This window comes from Psammomys obesus, unplaced genomic scaffold (genome assembly GCF_907164565.1).
Source record: "Psammomys obesus unplaced genomic scaffold, mPsaObe1.curated_primary_1811, whole genome shotgun sequence".
NCBI lineage: Eukaryota > Metazoa > Chordata > Mammalia > Rodentia > Muridae > Psammomys > Psammomys obesus.
This window is the reverse complement of record NW_026590699.1, coordinates 7,123,540-7,147,187: the sequence shown is the minus strand read 5'-3', so window position 1 is coordinate 7,147,187 and position 23,648 is coordinate 7,123,540. Positions and strand designations below refer to the sequence as shown.

Here is a 23,648-nt window from a genome sequence, read left to right as displayed (position 1 = left end):
ACACAGAATATGAGCATGTCAGAAGGACATACACAAGAGCCCTCATGTTCCGTCGCTGGCTGCCATGTGCCCCTGTAAAAGGTTGCAAAGCCCCGGGCTCCCGAGACCACACCCAACCCAGTGGTCACCAGTGTTCTGTGTCCTTTAGAAATGCTCAGCCTCAGAAACGGAAGGAAGGGAAGTAACAGCAGGCTCTCTGCTCCGAGCAAGGCTTTGGGCGTGCATACACATGTAGCTGATTGAGAGCAGGCTATGCCATGGAACATGCAGGGGAGGGAAGTCAAAGGTCAGCCTGCACCATGCAGAGACTGAACTCAGGCTGTCAGGCTTGGAAGCAAGCACCCCACCCATGAGTCCTAGACGTCTGAAAAGTGTGGGTCACATGAGAGTGACAGTTTGCATGTCAGATAAAGGTCAGTGCTGCCGACGGGCACAGAGAAAGCCATGTTCAAATTGTCCTGGGAGCACTCGAAGCCAGAGCCCCCTGCCGTCCTACATGGCACGACTAATGGCATGCCAATCTCCTGCAGGTTTCCCAGGAATCCGAGGCATCAGCGGATTACACGGCCTGCCAGGCACCAAAGGCTTCCCTGGATCCCCAGGTACCCAGCGGTGGCCCAGCCCCCATCACAGTGTTGGAGACTGAGAGTTCTGGCCTGGGATTGCCAGACCCCCTATTGTCTTCTCTACAACTTATAAAAGTCATCCACATTCAGATAAAAAAAAAAAAAATTAACAAGAAGGGGGAAAGCAGCATCCTATAACTGCTATTTGACCAGACTTTGCAGATTATTACATTACTAAGCATTCACCTGCCTGCAGGGAAATTCATGCAGTCATGTTCCCATTAACATTTGGGTTCTAGTTTCAGATGGGCAAATGACAGCAATCCTAGTAAAGTCGTAACATAGTGAGGCTGTAGCAATTGTGGCAAGGCTGTGGCAGGCACGGTGAAGCTGTGGTGGCTACAACAGTCACGGTGAGGCCGTGGCATATCATTGAGACTTGTACTGCTCTTTACTTTGAGCACCTGCCCTGTGAACAGGGACTATTTTACATAAGGTCAGATTTCCAAAGCCCAGCAAAGGCAGAGGATGAGAGCAGCCATGAGAACCGGGAGACTGGCCAGCCGCTGCCATGAGCTCACACTGTCCGAAGGCTGAGCTTTTCTGCCCATAGAGAGAAGGTCCCACCGTGTTCTCAGTCTGGAATTCCATGATGCTGAGACCAGAGCTGGAAGACACTGGCGGCTGCCTCCGTTTCCCTATTTCACTCTCTGAGGCCTGCCATACCACACAAGGCAGGCCGCTTCCTCTGCACGGATGGAGCTGGTGTCAACCTCCGCTGTTATGACTTTACCGCAGGGGCTGATGTCCACGGAGACCCAGGGTTCCCAGGCCCCACTGGAGACAGGGGTGACCGAGGAGAGGCTAACACACTTCCAGGCCCTGTGGGAGCTCCAGGGCAGAAAGGGGAGCGCGGAACCCCAGGTAAGTAGCCGTGTTGTCTCCGTGAGCTGAACCCACAGCCTATAATGAAGCTTCGTGTCCAAGGTCACTCCATGACTGTCCTCTATGGTCCAGCTTGTTTTACCCCAATGCTGGCTCATCTTCCAGCCCCACTCAGTTGGTGAAGGAAAAGCTCTCCCTGCCTGCTTGCCTTTGGTGGTGGTGAGTCCTTGAGTGGAAGATTAGCTGTGGCCATGGACTCCAGCACCCATCCTCATGGGCTCTGCTTTCTCATGCGGGTGTCTGAAGACCATGCCCTCTAGTGGGCTCTCAGCACGCATGGTGGCCACTGGAGCTAGTGAGACACGGAGGGTTCACTTTCACTGGTTCACTTTCCAGCCTCCTGAGCCCAGGCTCGTGCCTCTCCCTCCCTGAAATGTTGTTTGTCCCAAGGACACCTATCTCCCCTCCATGACACTGTTCCTCTAGACAGAACAACACAAGAGCCAACGGAAATCCCTGAAAGTGGCACCTAGCACTAAATTGACTTCTGTTTTCCTCCTAAGGGGAGCGTGGCCCAGCCGGAAGCCCAGGACTTCAGGGTTTCCCCGGCATCTCTCCACCATCCAACATCTCCGGCTCACCTGGTGATATAGGGGCGCCAGGAATATTTGGCTTGGAAGGTAAGCAGGGCTATGATGGCTGACATGTCTAGGGGTCCAGATTTATTTCACACACTGTGCAGACAGGCAAAGGGACAGGTCTCATTACACGACGTGGTCCCCATGACATCGCAAGACAGGATAAACCCTGTGCCTGCCTTGCTCCTTCCTCTCCATTTAGTATGTGTGTCTTTAATCACCACCACGTCCACCACAAACTAGCTAAGTACTAAAAAGAGACAGAGCTGGTAGCGCATGCCTGGAATCCCAGCGCTTTGGGGGGTGAGACCAAATATGAAAAACAAAAATAGGGAGGAGAGGAGATGGTATAAAGATTAACCTATTATTATTTGAATGTCAATGTTCCTAGAGACATTATATAAGACATTTGAGAGACAGAGGCAGTCCAAGTGACCATTGGTAAAAGATAAAAAATAAGCAAAATAGAGTTTACACATCATAGTACAACAGTCAACCTTTTTTTTTTTTAAGATTTATTACATATACAGTGTTCTGCCTGCATGTGTGCCTACTCACCAGAAGAGGGCACTAGATATCATTATAGATGGTTATGAGCCACCATGTGGTTGCTGGGAATTGAACTCAGGACCTTTGGAAGAACAGCCAGTGTTCTTAACCCCTGAGCCATCTTAATAGCCAACCTTTAAAAGGATAGAATTTCTGACATGCACACTATGACAGGGATAAGGCCAGAATGCTCAAGGAAGTTTCTCAGTCACGAGGATAAATAATGTTGTTCCACGTAGCAGTCAAACTCACAGACGCAGAGGAGCAAGCGTTCCTGGGTCAAGAGGGTGTGGAGGGTTGAGGGTTGAGGTTTAACAGGGACAGAGTCCATGAGGATGGTAACCTTCCCGCTGTGACACGCCCTCAGGTTACCGAGGCCCTCCAGGACCACCTGGGCCAAACGCGCTTCCTGGAGTCAAAGGAGATGAGGGAAGTTCCGGAGCTACAGGAAACCCTGGACAGAAAGGATGGGTTGGGGACCCAGGGCCCCAGGGCCAGCCTGGCGTGCACGGTTTTCCAGGGGAGAAAGGTAACAGTGTCCATATGAAGGGACTTATGCTGTGGACTGGGGCTGCAGAGCCTATACCGTGCCCTGGTCCTGACTATTCTGTCTTCATTTCAGGGCCTAGGGGTGAGCAAGGACTCATGGGAAACACTGGGCCCTCTGGGGCTGTGGGCAACAGAGGTCCCAAAGGGCCCAAAGGAGACCAAGGATTCCCAGGTGAGTGGAGGCTTTGGAGCCCGTGAGTGACAGCTCCGACCTAGCACCTGCCTCATTCTCTAAAGAGCTGAGCGAAAAGCCAGGCAGGCTGCCAGTGCTCTCAGAGGCTTGGTGGAAGTTGGGAGGTCAGTGGTCAGGGCGGGATGTGTCTCTGTGTGCCCTTAGGATAGGCTTTGGTGAGAATAAGCAGGTGAGATCCACGTGGCAAAGTGAGGTAGTTCTCTGTCCAATACTCATGGCTCCTCTGCCTTGTAGGTACGCCTGGCTCTGTGGGATCACCAGGCATTCCAGGCATTCCCCAGAAGATCGCCATCCAGCCAGGACCCATGGGTCCCCAGGGCAGAAGAGGCCTTCCCGGTGCACAGGGAGAGATAGGGCCTCAGGGCCCTCCTGGAGATCCAGGTAGGGCTTGGGGCTTGGCCCTGTCACCCCAGGGCCCTCGGTCCCTTTTGCTCTGTACCTGCCTCATCCTCTTCAGCTGGACAGCACACGGCTAAGCGCACTAACTCGCACTGATATGGCGTCTTACAGGTTTCCGCGGGGCTCCAGGCAAGGCTGGGCCCCAGGGCAGAGGTGGCGTGTCTGCTGTTCCAGGGTTCCGGGGAGACCAAGGGCCCATGGGGCAGCAAGGCCCAGTCGGCCAGGAAGGTACGTGACAGGGGCTGACGGGATGGAGTACTGCCGAGGGTGGGGACGCCATGACGGTCTGCAGGAAAGGAACAGACCGGCAGCCGGCAAAGCTGGGAAACAGCAGCTCCTAAGCCTGGCTGCAGCCTCACCCCAGCCATGTCCTGGTAAAGACCTGTGTTATTTCTTAAAAATTATTTGTACATGTGCACGAGGAAATGAGCCAGAAGTAACAGCAACGTGCACATACCCAAAAAGATTTGTTTTGATCAAGCCAAGCTCGGCATGGTAGCTGTGCCACGATAAAACACAAGGGCTGCTGCCCGCCCCTCAGAGCAGTGACCCACCAAGGAGCGCTCGTGGCGTCCACTGCAGTAACGGAGACACACATTCTGCTGCAGGGACAGGTCAGAGTCAGTCCCCGCAAGGGACTGCGGTGGGGAAGGGAGGCCTGAGAGAAGACACAGAGGATGTGCCTCAGGGAGAACGGCGGGTGACAGGGCCAGCTGGCTGCTGACGGCCAGGCTAGATGCTCTCTGGGCCTCCTGGGTAGAGCCGGAGCCTCAGCAACAGTTACAATGGGGAGCTTTCACTCTTACTGAAGAGTACGAGAACCCCGAACAACCTATCTTGCCCTGCGCTGCTGGTCTGAGAAATGGCCATCCTGAGAGGAAGAGGCGGGTTGCAGGGGTGGTGGCAGCGGCACTGACCGTTCCCTGACACCTCTTACCCCAAGATGCCCCAGTTCTGCTGTGCGCCCAGCTCTCCCTGAGGCCACTCTGCTTTTTATTCCTTTCTGTTCATGTTTCGTGCCAGCATTACTGTCCTGTTACCTTCCTCAGCTGGTGCATGTCTGTCTTTCACGAGGCTTTTGTTCTAGAGGGACTGAGCCCCACGCTTTGGGGAGAAGGAACAGGGGTGTCCTAAATGAACTGAGGTACTGTCCTCTGCCCTGGTGCCCTGAGGGCCCACGGCAGCTGAACAATGGCCATTTTCTCTCGGGCCCTAGGGGAGCCAGGCCGTCCAGGGAACCCAGGCCTGCCAGGGATGCCTGGCCGCAGCGTCAGCATCGGCTACCTCCTGGTAAAGCACAGCCAGACGGAGCAGGAGCCCATGTGTCCCGTGGGCATGAACAAGCTATGGAGCGGGTACAGCCTGCTGTACTTCGAGGGCCAGGAGAAAGCCCACAACCAGGACCTCGGTGGGTACTGCTGTCGGCCCCAGCTCCCCTCCCGGCCTGAGGGTGGTCACGGGGAGATCGTCGTGAGCTTCTCCCGGCCACATGGCCAGCCCACCACCTCCAGGCTGGCAGAGGCTGAGAGGGCCTTGGAGACAGAAGTCTTAACTACACCCACAGCCTCAGGACCTCCCATGGGGCCTTTTAATCTGACAGAGTATCCGAGTATCCCTGCCTCACAAGTAACTAACGAGCCCCTCCCTCCAAATGGAGACTGCAGTTGCTTCATGATTTTCTTGCTTTTTGACCCAAACCTAGAACATAAGCTGCAGCCAGACAGGCATGAGGGGATGGACTTAAATCCGGCCTTTACACAGATGCTCAGAAAAGAACAGGCCTGTGCCTATGTGCACCTTTAAAGGCCATGAGCATGACTTCAGAGGATTTAAAACTCACACACAAAACACACGAGGTGAAAGCCTGTGCTGTCTCTGCCTGCTGTCCCTCAGAGGGCCCAAGTGCATGTGGAAGGCTGGAGTGTTCTGTCTGTCAGTGTTGGTGACAGCAGGCCCATCAGCTCCTGGAAGGGTGCCAGCTGGACTCCAGCGCTGTGGCCATGCCCGCCTGTGGCTGCTTTCCCACAGTACTGTGCATTGGGGAAAGGCAGGCAGGGATAGGCCCCGAAATGGCAGTAGGAACAGTGGTTGGGGGTGAGGGCAAGCCTGCTGCTTTGCTGAGGGTGGTCGCTGTCTGACCGAAGTGGCTGGAGAGCGCCTCTGGCCCAGCTGGGTCCAGTTTTGTGCCCTGTGGCAGCACAGCAGAGGCGGGCACAGGGCTAGACTGTCACTTGCTCCTCACACAGGGCTGGCGGGCTCCTGCCTGGCACGCTTCAGCACGATGCCGTTTCTGTACTGCAACCCCGGGGATGTCTGCTACTACGCCAGCCGCAATGACAAGTCCTACTGGCTGTCCACCACTGCTCCACTGCCCATGATGCCCGTGGCTGAGGACGAAATCAAGCCTTACATCAGCCGCTGCTCTGTGTGCGAGGCCCCGGCCGTGGCCATCGCCGTCCACAGCCAAGATGTCTCCATCCCCCACTGCCCGGCCGGCTGGCGGAGCCTGTGGATCGGGTACTCCTTCCTCATGGTATGTGGTGTTTTTCCATTCCCCTCGTGGGGCCAGGTGGAGCTATCCCCATCTATGCCCTAGCTGAGACATAGGAAGGACACACGGACTTGGAACAGTAAATCAGGGCTGCAGATCTGAGCTCAGTAAGTAAGGTCTGGATCCCAGCACCCATGTCAGGAGCATGCATGGAGCCCCCTCCCCCAAACACACACACACACATACTAACCATACCAGTAACCGCACAGGACAATTGCTCAAGCGGCTTGCCATACGAGGGCACCTGGAACAGAAGCAGAGGACTCTGCCTCAGCTTGATCCGGGCTAGCTGAGCCATGTGCCAGGCCAGGGGCTTTCTCCACACGATTCCAGGACTGATTTGCCACCACACATTTGCACAAAATGCAATTTTTCTGTCTTAGCACCTAAGTCCACGCTTTCTGCTTCACCACAGTTTAAGTTAATGGAAGAATTCTCTGCAGAGTGCTGAGGCCCTTGCACAGAATCGTTCTGGGGTGCAGCATACCCCTACACGGCATGCGCTGACTGCTCGGTCTCAATGCACCCGCTGGTGGAAGCCTGGGGTGCGCACTCCTGTGCTGGGTCCCCGCGTGGCTGGTCCTGTGGTGTTCGCTCCCTGTGTTAATTTTCTTTGCTTTGTTTTAGTTTTGGCTCTTTTGAAAGAGTCCCACTCGGTATCCCAACCTATCCTTATATTCTTGGCAATCCTCCTGCCTCAGCTTACAAACATGAGCTACTTCTAGGTGATGGCACATGCCTTTAATCCCAGCACTTGGGAGGCAGAGGCAGGTGGATCTCTGAGATTGAGGCCAGCCTGGTCTACAGAGTGAGTTCCAGGACAGCTAGTGCTACACAGAGAAACCCTCTCTGGAAAAAAAAAAAAAAAAAAAAAAAGGAAAAACAAACCTAAAAACCATGAGCAAGCAAGCCCAGCCTATTTCAGTTCCCCCCCCCCCATATACTAGGCATTTTGAATGGATAATTGATAGCCTTTTAAAATTGTTTAACCAAAATTTAGTCGGCCATCTCTCCAGACTGCACCTCTTTCCCGGTTGCAGCCTCTGTTGAACAGTAGTCAACAGTGCATGCCTTGCCTGCGCCTGCAACACCCCCTCATCATCAGGGCAACGTTCTGTGTGAGGCCCAGGCCCCTTAGCACCGCTGAGCACCTGGAGGCAGAGCATGCTCCCCAGGGTCTGTGTAGACAGACATTCCCGTTATTGGCTTAGTGAGCAAACAGGGAGCAACGATGCAGCTCGCTCAGGAAGTGGAGGCCATCCTCTGCCACTTAGAGAGCCTGAGGCCAGGCTGTGCAATGTGAGAGCCTGTAAATGAGGATGGGGGTGCATGCTCTTCAGCTGGGCTGCTTGGGACTCTAAGGGAGGAGCAATCATTGAGCCCACGACTTCAGCACCTGCTCGGGCGATGTAGTGAGGTTCTGCCTTAAACATATGTAAATAGCACAGTCAGCAGAGTGGCCTGGGTGTTTTCAGGCCTCCGGGCCCTCTCACACTCCATCTTCCTCTCCGCACAGCACACTGCAGCCGGGGACGAAGGCGGCGGCCAGTCCCTGGTGTCGCCGGGCAGCTGCCTGGAGGACTTCCGTGCCACGCCGTTCATCGAGTGTAACGGGGGCCGCGGGACCTGCCACTACTTCGCCAACAAGTACAGCTTCTGGCTGACCACCATCCCCGAGCAGAACTTCCAGAGCACGCCGTCCGCCGACACACTCAAGGCAGGCCTCATCCGCACACACATCAGCCGCTGCCAAGTGTGCATGAAGAACCTGTGAGCCACCGCCCTGCCAGCAGCTGGGGGAAGGCCACTTTGGTGCTTACCCTTTTGTACTTGTTTCTTTTTTGTTCTTTTGTTTGAGACAGTGTCTCGCTTTTCATCCCTGCCCAGCCGGGAACCATGTAACCGGCCGGCCTCCAACTTGTGGCAAACCTCCGGCGGCCTCAGCTTCCCAAGTGCTGGGATTACGGGCGTGTGCCACCACACCCAGCTTGGTGCTTACTCGTAACTTATTACCTCAGATGCTGACCCCAAAGTTGATCGTAGTATTTCCTTTAAGAACAAAACTGCCAAAGCAATTCTGCACCAGCACTCACAGCGGTCGCCTGCCTGTCAGCACATGGGCGCTGGTTCCTCTGGGCTCCGTCACGCGTGGCCCCCAGCCGTGCTGACACCCAGCTCCTGGAGCCCTCACCGTGTGGGACATGGGTATCGTGCCGTCAGGTGCAGCCAGCAGTCACTGTCCTGTGTGTCCCTCCACGTCCACTGGCTGCAGGCGGCTCACCTTCCTCCCCTCTTTCCCTAAAATAAGGCAGACGCTGCCGGGCGACAGATGAGACTGTGGCCAGTGACGGCTGGGGTTCTCTGTCACCTGTCTGTCACCTGTCTCCACCCAAGGAGGCTTGCAGTGCCCTCTGTCTAGCCCTGTTTTCCTGGCGGAGGGAGGGGAGTACCGTTTTCTACCAAATCGACAGCTGCCGCCTCCCGAGTCCCCACATGATGGCGCCTGCCTTTTTAAGACCCTGACTCTGGCACATGGCTCGTACCAGCCGAACCCACCGGGAAGGCGAGGTCTCTCTAGCCCTCACCAGCATCTACTGGAAGGAGCACTTAGCAAGGCATTCACAGTGGCGTCCACAACCTGTGTCACCCTAAACACCTCCCTCCCCAACCTCGGTCCCTGCAGCGAGCTGTTCTAAGACTTCCCTGTGTAACACAACAAATAAAAGACATTCTAAGTATCGGGCTGACTCTCGTATCCCCCCCCATCCCCCTGCCCGGCCGGCAAGCCCCAAGGATCCACCTGTCTCAGCATGTGTGTGATTCAGTGGGAGCAACCTGCCATTTTCTGTTTCAGCAGATCTGGTCCCTGTCTGTAGTGTATCACTCAAACAATCAAGGAATTGTTTGGGAATCACTCACATGTCCGAGTGGGGAAGCTGGGACCCCTAAGTACATTCCCGAGGTCCTTCACCAGTCCCAATATGGCTTCCAGCTCCACATCAGCATCATCCAGCCTCTGATGGCTCTGGAACCTGCCTGGGATATGGCCCTATGGGAGGAAGTGTGTCACTGGGAGCAAGCTTTGAGGTTTCAAAGCCTCAGGATTCTTGGTGCTTTCTCTCTGCGGTTGTGGCGGGTCCTGGTGCGAGCACTCAGCTGTGCCTTCACACCAACATCGCGGACTCTGACCCTCTGAAACCAGAAGCCAAATGAAATGCTTGCTTTTACAAGTTGCCTTAGTGACGGTGTGTTATCTTAGCAGTAGAAAAGCAGCTCACACAGTGTCCTTTGGGAGGACGGAGTGCAAAGGCTAGAGGCCCCATTGTGAAGACACAGAGGGACATGGAGAGAGTATGTGTCTTCCCTGGGTCCAAATGTACCCCACCAGTCCCCCGCTCCATCACCTCCCGAAGATACACCTCTGCCAAACGCAGGAGTGGCAGGAACTGCTCTGTCCTTTGCATGGCCACAGGCCAAGGGCAGGAGATCGATGGGGTGAGGGGGGCAGCTTGGTGGCATTAAGTAGCCCTAGCATTTCTGTGACTCCTACGGAGCCATCTGCTGCTCCGAGGGGCAGACGACGCCTCTGTGGTGGGACACGGTTGTCCTTTTGCCTTCTGATGGCTTCACCCTCATTTCAAACTTGAGAAGGCCCCTGGGAATCTCTAGAGCTCCCATACCTCACTGCTCTATCAGGGTCGACAGGCCAGCAAATTCAATTACCCACAGAGATTTCCAGGCCTCTGTGACTCCCCATGGGGAGAAATTGATTGAGAGGTGGAGTGGGAAATGAAGTTTGTTGAACTGTCCAGGGCCAGGGGAGGGACCCTTAGAAGACAGGAGAACCCCTGCCATTCATGAGACAGAAGCAGCGTGCAGCCTCTGGCCTGCACCCTCCCCAGCTGCACCACCTCCCCTTCGGCCCTAAGGAGAGCAGGGTGCGGAGGAGTGCTTGGGATCACATGAGGCTCATTCTAGCTACCAACACACAGTGGCCTCACAGGCCCTTTGCAATCTGGGAGCCTCCAGTCCTCACCCCGGAACGAACATGCTTCCAGCCAGAACTTCCTCAGAGTGGCACAGCAGTAGGTTCCATGTGTGGTGAGCCACTCGGAGCCAGCTGCAGACATGTCAATTGTCTGAGGAAGAGCGTGGGCCCACAGACTTCCAAGACAAGCATCAAGGGACTTTTGTGTGCCCGTGTGCCCAGCACACGCTTCCCTGAGCTGATTGTGAGGCCCAGGAGAAGTGTGGGGAGGGGATGATGCTATGGAGGCTTGAAGAACACCGACAGCAGCCAAGGGCAGGGAGCACAGATGGGAAGTGCCGTCCTGACCTACAGCCAATGTTATCTTCAAGGGGCACAAAGCCCTAGGGAGAACCACACAGTTGAGGTCCCTGGGGCCTGGGTGTCAGGGTCTGCCTTCTCAGACATCTGTGGTCATCCCTCCAATGGTGGCTCTGCACAGCTGGGGGCCCCCAGGAACAAAGAACCATTTTCCCTCCACTGTGGGAGAGAAAACCTCCCTCTGCCCCTCCATCTCTAGAGCTTCTGCAAAAGCACATACTGTAAGACTATGTAGTGCACAAAGTAGGAACCGGGCCCTGGTCTGGAGGCTGTTTCCTGTCAGTCAGCAGCTCTTCCCACAGTATGGCGATTAAGGAAGGCATGACAGTTGTGCTTTCTAAGAAGCCAGTCCCAGGACCTGAGGAAAATGGGGACACTCAAGACAGGCAGCAGCCAGAATTTGACATAGCTAACCTCAAACCGCCCTGCCACCACGGCCAAGTTTGATTCCTCAAGAGCAGCGGGAAACTGCTAGGGCTGTCTCTGATTAAGGACACCCTGGAGCCTGACAGCAGCCCCAGCTCCTGGCCCCTGGCACTGTTTGGGGCATATTTCTCAGATCACTTCCCCATCCTGCAGAGATCCACACTGCCCGCAAAGGCAAGTCACCCACTGGTGACCCACAGAACTGGTGGCTTCCTGGAGAAACGCCAGTCCCATGGGGACCTGGTTCCCCATGGAGGGACCAAGGCTGATGTACAAAGTTCCCAAGAAGCACTGCTAAGGAAAGATGCCAGGGCTTGGCTCACGACATCATGCCATTTCATTCTTCCTGAACAGACTTCTTACCAGCAGGATGAGGGTGTACGGACTGCTAAGCCAGCATCTGGCGAATTAACTGTCCCTTGCCTGGGCCACACAGGGCCAGCAAAGTTCTAGGAGCCCAAAGTCACTTTTATTTCTCCTGTAACATTGTAGGTGGCAGATTGGCGTGGAACTGGCATTCTGTTCCTGAACACCAGCCCCCCCCCCCCCCGCCATGTGACCTCTCAAGACAGCAGCTGGGAAACTCAGTGCAGACACGACTCAAGTCAGAGAACACTGTGAAGAGAGGACCCTGGGAATTCACCAGCCTACCCAGGACCTCAAACATGAACTGCAAAAATCATATCATGTGAAAACAGTTTCATTCTGAAGTGTCACATATTTCCAGGATGTGTAACCAGTCAAGATTACAGTTCACAGACAGGAAGTCTAGCTTCTGCTCCTATTGAACAGAAGCTTCGGATATGTCAGCTCAGCAAAGCAAACTCACCCACTTTCTGTTTTTAACAAGCTATTGTGAAACTGAAGGTGGGGGCACTGGGATCCACTTCAGCAGGAGGAAGCCTTGGCCATGATGCTCTAGCCCAGGCTCCATGGCAGGTGCAGGCTTTTCAGGCAAGGCCACTCAGGCCTGCAGCAGCCTGGCCCACCAAGACATGGCCCTTCAGCAGCATTAGCAAATCCCACCCCCAGATCTGACCAGGGCCTGGCCTCTCCGCCTCAGGGAAGCCTGTTCCTGCCTGCTTGCTCTCAGTGACATCGCTAAGAACACAGGGGCTATTGTGTCCCACAAGTGCCTGTCAGCTTCATGCAGAGGGGCCACCTCACCGCCCACAGGAAAACCACAAAGGGTTTTGACTTGGAATGTGGGAGTGCACTTCAGAGCAGATCAGGATCAAGGCTGTGAGTATAACCACTACTATAGTTCAGGCCGCCCACACAGCTTGGTAAAAGACCCATCCAGATATCCTGCCATGTGTAACGATGGAAGCACACTTTAGAGAGAAAGACTCACTGTCATCATTTAATAACAGCTTCATTCACGGGCCTCACCCTGGCTCTCGGAAATCAAGGAATCTCCTGTGCTTCAAATAAAGCCAAACACTCCTGATGACAAGGCTTTTCCCAAAATCACTTTTAATAAGTGTAGCCTGCTTTTCCCAGTATAAAAATGGCCATTCATTCCTGATTTTATATAAATTAAATGTAGAGAATCATCATCAAAATGCATCAAGGTTCAGGTATCAAACAGGGAGACGGTGCTGGAATCACAGTGGAGACAAGCCTCTGAAAGCAGGCACAGTACAGGCTGTATAGACAGCCAGAGTCAAAGCCAGTCCAAGGAAGGTCCTCAGACTACAGGGTCCATGGGGGTGGGAGATACGCACAGGGCAGCAGACAGGTGGCACCAGGCTGCCTCTGCAGAGGGTCTGCGGCCTCCTCCGGATGGATACCCGGAGGCTTCTGGGTACTCTGGCCTGTAATAGCAGCTGGGAGTCATTTCCACAAATTGCCCGCTGTCCGCAGTGTCCTGCAAAACTTCTCCCACACATGGCACACGACACGAGGGAGACCTCCTGCCGTCAGGCACAGCACCCAGATCTAGTCCGTTCGGGTGTTTTGCAGCTGGCTATATCCACAACCTTCGAAGGCTCCTCAGCCCTCTGCCGCGCGATCATAGGCACCACCAGGTCAAACAAGGTCTCAAACAGGAGGTCCACGTTGTACCCGGTCTTGGCACTGGTCTCAAAGCACATCTGCTCAGCAGATGGCATCTCCCTCTCATCCAGCATCTTGTACTTCAGGATCTTCTTGTAAAGGGCCATTGCATCCTCCGGCTGCACCTGCTTGGGCACCTTGGAGACACAGCTGCCCTCCTTCTCCGAGGCCTGTCCGTCCTTCTCCCCGCCCTCTTCGGCCCGCTCCGTGGTCAGGTCCACTTTGTTTCCCACAATGGCGAACAGGCAGTCGCTGTTGGCTGTTTCCGTCAGGCCCAGGAACCTGTCCTCCAGCTCCAGCAGGCTCTGCGGGTGGCTCACGTCGTAGGTAAGAATGATGGCCGCCGCCCCCCTGCAGTACATGGAGCCCAGGCCGTGGAACTGCTCCCGCCCTGGCAGGAAGGAAACGAGAAAGCCGTTATTGCTCTCAGGGCGCATATCCCCACTCTGTGGTCAGGATGCCCACCCTGCCCCCAAAGACTCAGGACACCAGGGCAGGGGGCTGAGACACTACTGCCAGATAAAGCTGGCCCGGGTGACCAACCAGGCCCCCATAGCCTGCTAAAGCTGGCCCTGGTGCGTGAGCAGGGCCCCGTGTCCTGTTAAAGCTGGCCTCTCCACCGCAGGCACCAGAAGCAGTTCTCACACAACCTCACCACTCACCACTGTCAGTACTCAGGACAAGGGACACACAGGAGCCTCCTGATCAGGGAGTGGTTGCCTGTTTTTACTTTAAAACAAGACACTTTGAGGACCCCCAGTTCAAATCACCACATCCACGTAAAAAGCTATTCATGGGTCTTGGTGGCACACACCTTTAATCCCAGCACTTGGGAGACAGAGGCAGGCAGATCTCTATGAGGCCATCCTGGTCTACAAAATGAGTCCAGGACAGCCAGGGCTACACAGAGAAACCATGTCTCAAAAAACTGAACAACAACATAAAAGCTATACGTGGTCAGAGTGGTCCATGCCTTAAATCTTCAGGAGCACTTGGGAGGCAGAATAACACAGAGCTTTTCAAGTTCCAGGACAGTCATGGTTGGGAAAAAAAAGTCAGATATGGCCACATGCAGAGCCATAAACCTAGCCCTGAGGAGGGAAGAGAGACAAGAGGATTTCTGGGGTTTGCTATCTCTAGATTCAGTGAGAGACCCCACCTCGAGGGACTAAGATGGACAGTAAAAGAGCAATAATAGAGTAATAGAGCAGAACACTAGATGCCTTATTCTGGCCTCTGTGTTAGCATGGGCCACAAACATACACATGTACACACACACACACACACCCACACAAACACACACACACACTCAAAAAAACCACCACCACCACCAACAAAACTGCTTAAACATGGGACTTGCTAGGACTTGAGAGATGTGTCAGTGGCCAAGAGCACTGCTGCTCTTCCAGAGGACCTGGGTTCAATTCCCAGCACCCATGGGATGGCTCATAATCCTCTACATGGGGATCTGATGCCCTCTTCTGTCCCCTGCGGGCACCAGGTACACAATAGTGCACAGACATACATGCAGGCAAAACAGCTACACACATAGAATAATTTTTGGAGTAAAACACAGCGCTGCCCATGTGGATATTGATTTGGGGTGCAGGCAACAGTGGGAATGGACCCAGGGCCTCGTGAAAGCCAGGGGAGCACCCACAACTGAGCTGCAGCCCCACTGTGGGCCCCTGACCGTCACAGTTCGTGTCACGCCCTCAGATGCCCCAGTCAGATCTAATGGTGAGGGAACTGGACAGCTTGTACTCACAGCTCAGAGGGGCGTGCGTGCTGTGATGTGGGGATGCAGGCTTAGGAGGCGGGGATGCGAGGGCAGGGGGAGCCGCTGTTCATGGCACTGTGCTTGCCCTGTCACGGAGACCTGCAGCAAGCTGCAGAAGTGCTCCTGAGGAGCGACTATCAACATGGCGGCATGTTTTCCACACCACCGCCATCTGTCGAAGACAACACAGCTGTAACCACTCAGAGGCCTCACTAGCTGTTCCCCCCACCGCGATCTCGCTACTGCATGCTTTGTGCTGTCGACTCCACAGAACCTGGGATCACCAAGGAGACCTCTGAGCCCTCACCCTCCCACCCCCATCACAGGGCCACTCCTGGGCTGGGACCCTGGACTGAATAAGTGGGGGGTGCAGGGTGAGCTGCAGCGTGCCTTCATCCTCCCTGTTACCTGCGGCTGCCTTGACTTCCCACTCTGACTGCACCCTCGAGCTGTGAGCTGAAATAAACCCCTTCCTCCAACCCCCGAAGCTGCTCTTATCCAACTGTTTTATCACAAGGGAAAAAGGCGAAGACATTTACCATGTTGGTAGAGGGATGCATACCAGTAAAAACAAATCAGCTGAACCCATTTGTTGTTGGTGGTTTTGGTTTTTAGACAGCACCTCACCATGCTGAGCTGTCCTGGGACTTGACCAGACTGCCTTTCAACCACAGCTATCCAGCTGCCTCTGCCTCCCGCCACGCCTTCGCCAAGGTCAACCACAATCTTTAAACACCTCCAGACAACCGTGATTGAGATGGCTCGCTGCCTTTGTCTGTAGCTAATGCATTTTAATCTATCATCTGAGGAAGGGGTGGGCTCGTCCGGTTCTTAGGCCCTTGTTTGGGTTGAGGGGTCCATGGAATACGATGACGGTATCCCAGGCCAGCCCTCCACTGCTACTTACTATTGTCAGCCAGGTGGCAACAAACTCCACACCATCTTCAATCCTTGTGGAATGGCCACATTCTGACAGGGTGCCTATGCCCAGCCAAACCGTGCTCCTGCCCCAGTACAGTCTGCAACGCTGGCAAGAGCAACCTTTGCTTACAAAAGAGCAGTGCTCCCCCTAACACACACAGACGTACACAGACATGCATGCACACGCAGACATGCATGCACGCACACATAAATATTCACACACACATACACACATGCCCATATACATACAATATACCCAAACACACACATATACACACATGCATGCGCACACACATACATGTTCACACACACAAACACATACACACATGCACATATTCATACAATACACCCCAAAACACACATGCATACACAGGCATGCACACAAAAATATACATGAACACGTATGCAAGCACACACACACACCAGGCATCTCTCAAGACAACTTTCCAGGATCATGAGGTTTCCAACAGGGAGGATGTTGGCCATTCAGTCACCAGATTTCATAAGAGCATGGCCACAGGACACAGAGAGGAGACATTCCACCGGCCGTGGAGGAATTGTCTCAAGTCTCTGTAACATAGTTCACTAAGGACAAAGGAAGAATTATATGAACACCCACGTACCAGCTAGCTTCTATCCCAGATAAAACTGCCTGGTTTGACGCTTGGAGGGGCAGCACAGGCTGCACTGCCAGCACTTCCCAACCAGAATAGGCGGTTTGCAAATTGTGGGCTAACCTGGGCTACCCAGCAAGACCCTGTCCTGAAAATAGTAGGATTTGCTTTTTGAAAAGTAAATAGCAATTAAAGATTATAAAGATTATAAATAAAATAAAGATTATAAACACTGAAGGAAGTAGGAGATGTGAAACGAAGAACCCCAAATTCGGCAGAGCAGAGAGCCAGTGAACAGGGCTTGTCGTATTATGACCGGCAGCTAATGACGTCAGCAAGTAAGATGGTTACACCATCTGAAGAACTTCCAGGCTGGTCTCCAGGCTCAAAGCTGTAGCTCTTGGAATTGCATGAATGTGGACATCATCCACAGCAGGACCATCCCAGCAGAAGGGAAGGGGAAGCAAGGAGGAGATCCCAGGCATTGAGGTAAGGCCGAGAAACTGGGTGGCAAGACTACGTTCCTGAGGTATCAGCCTTTCCACACTCGCCTGTCTTCCTTGGTAACATTCCTGTTGTCCTGGAACTTGTACACCAATCAGGTGGGCTTGGGCAGGTCCAGAGCCCCTCCCCCTGACAGCACATGGACACTTCATCCTCTCAGATGGGCCCTCCCTTCCCATGGGGTTCCTGGGCCCTGGTGCTTGGCTTCCTTGGGAGCTGGGTTCACACACAGGCACTGTGTTATAGCCTCCTCCCTGAACACCCTCACTGGCGACCAACTTCTGACTTCCTGGGGATTCCAAAATATATACAGAAAGTCCCTGTGTGCCTGGCAACCCTCTCGGCCCTGAGCGGAAGTTCCCCCATTGCTGAGATATGGCGGCGGCTGGTCAAGTGGTGCTGGAGAAAACAGAATGAACTCCTCCTCGTAAACAGCCCAGCGCTGTGCCGTGCATGTGTCAGTAAATCATGAGTGTGAATCCTCCCACTCACCCCATCTTCGTCACACTCACCTCCACACTCACAGTGCCGCCGTAGTCTCTCAGATACACATCTGCAAACTGTCTCCTGGTCACATGGGCCGCTAACCTATGGCCTTCATCTCCCTAATCCCTGAGAATTACCTTCTTCCTGATCCTGGTGCTTCACTGATTGGCTGCTCCACCAGGGTTTACAAAGTCCAGAGGCAAAGCTAGGAAGACAGAAGTCAATGGCCTCCAGTAACACAGGTCAGCTCGTAGGGCTCCGAAAACGGCCTCATCACTCTCTCCTCCTTCTCCAGTCTCCCCACAGCCAAACAGCCTTAGAGCCCAAATGTCTGGGTGTTTCACTTCTGTGTTCCGTATCACTGAATGGGTTGGTGTGTCCAGCAGAAATCATGTACAACCCTGCCGCATGTTCTCAATGAGTTGGGTGTAGGAGGGTGGCACATGTGAAAATACTGACACCCTATCCCAGGTCCACATGGATCCGGAGATAGGCACGATGTGCAGTCAGAACTGAAGTCACTAGTCTGGGTCCTATTACCCAGAGCCACTGGAAATGAACACGTTTTTTTTTAAGTAGCTGCTGAAATGTGATGACTGCTATAGGCTCTGTACATGCCCAGGGAAAGAAGGGATTTTGTCATTCGAGCTCTGCCACACGCAGCCCCACAGCTGACTGGCTGGGAGCTGGCAGAATCCCATGACAGTGTGAGCAGGAAGAACAAAGCAAAGAGCCACTGAGGCAGAGGTAGGAACAGGACAAAGGCCAGAGCCGAGAGCCCAGCCCTGGACACCTGCACAGCTCAGTCTGGGGCAAGCTGTGTCGTGCCTCCCTGTGTACACTTTTTTTTTTTTTTTTTTTCATGAAACTAAGATTTCCCCAGTGTTTCCAAATTCAACCCACAATGCTACTGGAAAGGTTATTTCACTTCCACTTCATAAAGCCCAGTGAACTTTAAACAGCACTTATAGCCATAAACTTCCTCTGTGCACAAGAACTACACTTCACCTGCCTCTGTTTTAAGTATCTGATGGTGGGATGGTCCATGGACACAGCTCTCCAGGGACGTTTGCAAAAACAAATAATAAAGTCTTAAAGCAACAAGGAAAGGGGGCCACATGTCTCCCTAGGTCAGTGGTTCTCAACTGAGGGTCTCAACACCTTTGGGGTTATAGTGTCCTTTCACAGTGGTCACCTGAGAAACCGTCAGAAACACAGATATCTACATTACAATTCGTAACAGTAGCAAAATTACAATTATGAAGTATCAATGAAGACAATTCTGTGGTTGGGGTCGCCACAGCATGAGGAACTGTTTAAAGGCATTAGGAAGGTTGGGAACCACAGCCTCGGGCCATGCTGTGTCCCCACCTCAGACAGTATGTACAGAGTGTGGAAAAGCAAGCCACAGGCCCTTAGTGTCACCACCAGGGCTTCTCTATGGGAACCATATTGATGCCTTGGATCCCAGCTCTCAAGAGACAAAGGTGAGTGGATCTCTGTGAGTTCAAGGCCAGCCTTGTTCTGTGAGCTCGGGACATAGAGAGAGCCTGCCTTCAAAAACAAACAAATAGTACCGCAGAGGACACCCTTTGCCACAAGTCATGGCACAAGCCACCTCAGACAGGCCACAGGCCAGGGTTTGGTCCATCGGTGTCTGGCTGTTCCTCTAACAGGGTCTCAGACGAGGCTAACACACTGGGACCTCCTGTAACTTAATATTCTGGCTCAGGAAGCCCTGGGAGGTTTGCAGAGCCTCAGTCCCGCAGAAATCCAGATATCCTCCTCGGACCTCAAACTTCTGAGCTGTTCCCTGAGGGACGTTTGGCTTCTTAGGACCTGCACCTCCAGAAAAGGGGTGCATTTAGCTACTGAGGTTCCCCCGAGAAGTATAGAGTGGTCTCAGCAGCCAGGCTTTCTGCTGCATCATCCCTAGACCACCCTCAAGGTCTAGTCCCAACACACACACTGAGGCACAGCCTCAGAGAGATGCAGCTCCAAGGGTGACTAGACCTGCACACACCTGGCATGGTACCCAACAAAGACCATGCACCCAGAAAGAGGCCTGACACAGGGCTTTCCAAACACTAGAAGTAGCACGCTGCCCCTGTGGTGGTTTGAATAAGAACGGTCCCTATAGGCTTATATATATGAATGCTTAGCCACCAGGGAGTGGAACTGTATGAAAGGATTAGAAGGATTTGGAGTTGTGGCCTCATTGGAAGAAGTGTGTCACTGGGAGGTTTCAAAAGCCCACACCAGGTCCAGTCTCTCTCTCTTTCTCTCCTCCCCTCCTGTGTAAAGCTCTGATGCTTCCACTCCAACAGCCTGCCTGCCTGTGAGCCACCGTGACTTCCCACCGCAATGCTACTGGACTAACCCTCTGAGACTGTAAGCCAGCCCGCAATTAAATGTTTTCTCTGTAAGAGTTGACCTAGTCATTGGATCTATTCACAGCAGCACAGCAGACCCCCACCGACCACTTCCCCATTGCCAGCCCCTTCCTGACCCACTGGCCTAGGTGGTGTTTTCTGCTGAAAATCCAGTGCTGGAAATCCCCTGCAGCACACACAGATTCCCTCGGCCTTCAGAGTGTGAGCAGGCACAGAGACTGGCAGCTGTCCAACACTGCCTCCGCCTGCAGAGTTTACCCAGGGCCCAGAAAGGAAAGGCAGGGCTCCCGGGATGGGCAGCCAGCCTCAAGTCTGCAACCATTTTTCACAGCTGAAGGGGTTTGGGGTGACGGAGACTGCAACAAGGAATCCAAATCTGAGCTCCTGCTGGCCTTTGGCTTCTTCCTGCTTTCCTCTTTTAGGCCATTTCCCATGAGAAAGGAAAGTTTCTACACGGTGAATCCAAAGACACAGCCTCACCCTCATCCCAGAACCATGTATAGAACCTTACTGGGAAATAAAGTTAGGGTTCAGAGAGCTTCCTAAATTATCCCAGTTACTACAAATTATTACAAGTGTCCACAGAATAGATACACGGGAAAGAAGGTCCCGTAACCCTGGGGGTAGAGAGTGGGGTGACTCAGACACTGTCGCCTCTACACCGGCAGTTCTCAACTATGGTCATGGCTTCTTTGGGGGTCAAATGACCCTTTCTTTCACAGGGGTCGTCTAAGACTATGGAAAAATATATATCTGTTATGATTTGTAACGGTAGCAAAATGACAGTTATGAAGAAGCAACGAAATTGATTATATGGTTGGGGGTCACCACAATATGAGGAACTGTATTAAAGAGTCGCAGCATTAGAAGGTGGAGAGCCGCTGTCTAGACCTTGTTTAGACCACCAGCCCCAGCCTCCATAGCTGAGAGGGAAGGGAGCCTGTGGCTTGATTCCACTCATCTGTGGTCATCCGTCACAGTTGTCTCCAGAGTCCAGCAACTTCCAAACTCCTGGCAGTAGGAATCCCAGCTCTGTCTGTCTGTCCTGCTGTCATCTGGGAGGTGGCTCTCAGCTGGGGCTGGATGTTAGAACACTGAAGTATCAGGCAGACACAGGCGGGTCCTCAGTACCCTGTCTGGGCCTATAAATCTGAATTTCCGAGAAGACTAGACTTAGTCTGGAAGGTCATATAGGTGACCTTGTCTCAGTACTGCCCTACACTCACCAGAAAACCATCAAAACCAGCCCTCCAGGCTGTCTGCCCCAGAACCAGATCGGCAGGTTCCCAAGCTGGGAGGCAGCCCTGGCTCCCTGCCTCAACCCAACACTCTCCGCCCAGAGGGCCTTCCCAGGTGACCAGACCACTCTCGGCACCTGCCTGCCTCAGAGTCGGAAAGCCCAGACCTGGATGGCCATGGTGGCAGTGACACGCTTCAGCCAACTCACTCAAACTCCTACGCTATCACTCCTGTGAGCCCCCCAGTCCAAGGCCAATGGCAGCATCTCCAGCCTGGGGTCCAAAGCCCCCTATTGCCCCTTTCCAGCTGAGCGCCCATTGCTCCCTTCCTATTGAGCTTCTCACTTCCCCCACTGCCCCTTTGTAGCCTGACCCTCCAGTCCCCCAGCAGGACCTGCTCCAACTGTCTGTCCACGGAAGGATGTCCTTCCCAAAATGCTTTCAGCCACCTCTTGGTCCCTCCATCGCCAAGTCCCTCTTGCCATTTAAGCCTGGATAATCAGTACTTTCTAGTCCTTCCTGCACACTATGGTCGATTGCGGGAAGCACAAGGATACAAGTGGCTTTTAAACGGGCTCTTATTTTTCTCTATATCACCGGATGACCAGCACCATCCAACAACAACAATGGGCCATCTTCCCCACCCCAAGCAACAGTGTCTGATCGCTACCTTTACGTTTAAACGGGCGGAGCTGGGGATGGCTCAGCTAAAGAAGTGCTTACCGTACAAGCATGATCTGATCCCCAGAACTCTCGTATCAAACCAGGGAGTAGATGCTGGGGCTTGCCGGCAGCCTCAACGACTCAGCAAGCTCCAGGTCAGTGACAGTCCCTGTCTCAGAAAGCAGGGAGACCCACATCCTAAGTAACAGCACCTGAGGTTGGCCTCTGGCCTCCCTCAGTGTGGCACCCAGTTCCCAGGGCCAGGGGATGCTCCATCACCACAGGAAGGAGACAGTGAAAGAAGAAAACAGAACCAACATCTTCAGTCTCCCTGACCCTCAGGGAGATGCCAATCAAGCCTGTATCTTTTCCCTCTTCTTGATCACAAGTCAAGCCTCAGATCCAGCAATTCTAGCCCCATGGGACCTAACTATCCTGCCTGTCCCAGCACCTCACAGCCCAGCCCCTCCACTCAGCATGCACAATCAGCAAGGCTTCTTGGGTAACCAGGAAGCCCGATTCCATGCCCTGGACACAGGCATTCTGGTGGGGACCAGTTGGAGGTCAAGTGGGTGTGTGACCGTGTGACAGACACTGTGCTCAGCCCCAGATGGGAAGTGGCACCTAGGTTACTATGGCCTAGGTTCTGACTTTCACTTCTTTCTTGAAAGGGAGCAGTAAACCAGAGGCACACCACTCATGCTCAGAAATGGGTAAATTTACTCCCCAGTCCTCAGGTGGGGTCAGCAGTGCTCCTAAAAGACAACCCAAGTCCTCATTCCCACCCTGTGTCAGTGACCTCCTCCGGGAGAGATGATAGCTAAGGTCACCGGAGGACGCCCACTGCTTGGCCAGCTGTGAGCCACGGCCATGCGAGGAGGCACAGGGTCAGACGTGCAGAGGTACAGTGAGGTCTTGAGGACAGGACTGTGGGAATCCTCCAAAAGAGGAAGACGTTTGGTTCTGCCCCGAACTGGAGCAAGCCACCAGCACCTGCACTTCAGACATCCAACCCCCGGAATTCCAAGAGAATAAGTTTCTATTGTGGTAAGCACAGAGTGTGTGAGCCTTGCCAAAGGAGCCCCGAGCTACTCAGGCCCAGACTGGAGGCCGCCACCCCTCACCCTCACCAGGAAATCAGAAACCATGAATTGTTCAAAAAAATCATAATCCCCACTGTGTCAGCCGGGTGAGTCTGGCAAGAGGCGTGCTCCTTCCTCCTAGCCCAGCCATCCCTCGTCCCGCCTTCAAAATCAAGACAAGCCAATCATGAACATCAGTGAACAAGGAGATGTTGTTAAGAATGGGTCAGATGACAGCAGACTTGTGTCACAAAACTCAAATCCCACCCCTGAAGCAAGTCAGCAAAACCACTGGCTTCCTGAGCATGAGACTTACCCAAGTACAGAGACTCCTGGACACCAGCATCCGGTTTCGTTTCTCAACCTTAAACCCAACCCAAGGCCATGACCTTTGCCCTTCCTTCTGACTGCACTAGAAATGAATAGCCAAGTCTGGTTCTCTTATCATGCTTGACAAACACGAGGAAGGAGGGGTGCACCCCCAAAGAGCTGTCTGAGAGACTGAGGAGCCATCTGCCAAAGCAAGCCTCCCAGGCTGCACGGTGGGGAAGGAGGCTGCCCGGAGGCCTGTGAGAGGGGCAGAGAATCTGCCCTGCCACAGAACCTAAGACACGAAAGTGTGTGAAAGAGTGCCAGGCCAAGACCACAGGAGCCACATAACAAAGCAGGACAGGCGACAGTCAACACCGTCAACCTTGGGTCCTACCCTAGGAAATGTTGGGAAAACAGATGTGGGGGTGGGATGGTCACTGTGACCTAGGGGGTGGCCCTGTCAGTAAAATGCTTGCTGCACAAGCAGGAAGGG

The 23,648-nt window shown here is 53.7% G+C and overlaps 2 protein-coding genes across 4 annotated transcripts in view; one reads left to right on the top strand and one right to left on the bottom strand.

Annotated features, from left to right (window-relative positions):
- Positions 1-9,068, top strand: part of Col4a2 (collagen type IV alpha 2 chain) — a 130,191-nt gene extending 121,123 nt beyond the window's left edge. For both annotated transcript variants that reach the window (XM_055608488.1, XM_055608487.1), the window contains exons 39-48: positions 531-602; positions 1,365-1,490; positions 2,015-2,131; positions 3,006-3,167; positions 3,261-3,359; positions 3,615-3,761; positions 3,891-4,007; positions 4,996-5,187; positions 6,026-6,312; positions 7,847-9,068. In XM_055608488.1, coding sequence (XP_055464463.1) covers positions 531-602; positions 1,365-1,490; positions 2,015-2,131; positions 3,006-3,167; positions 3,261-3,359; positions 3,615-3,761; positions 3,891-4,007; positions 4,996-5,187; positions 6,026-6,312; positions 7,847-8,104 — 1,577 coding nt within the window. In that variant the 3' untranslated portion in view covers positions 8,105-9,068. The remainder of the gene's footprint in view (positions 1-530; positions 603-1,364; positions 1,491-2,014; positions 2,132-3,005; positions 3,168-3,260; positions 3,360-3,614; positions 3,762-3,890; positions 4,008-4,995; positions 5,188-6,025; positions 6,313-7,846) is intronic.
- Positions 9,069-12,563: 3,495 nt separating this feature from the next.
- Rab20 (RAB20, member RAS oncogene family) overlaps positions 12,564-23,648 on the bottom strand; it is a 24,812-nt gene continuing 13,727 nt past the window's right edge. For both annotated transcript variants that reach the window (XM_055608456.1, XM_055608455.1), the window contains one exon: positions 12,564-13,553. In XM_055608456.1, coding sequence (XP_055464431.1) covers positions 13,027-13,553 — 527 coding nt within the window. In that variant the 3' untranslated portion in view covers positions 12,564-13,026. The remainder of the gene's footprint in view (positions 13,554-23,648) is intronic.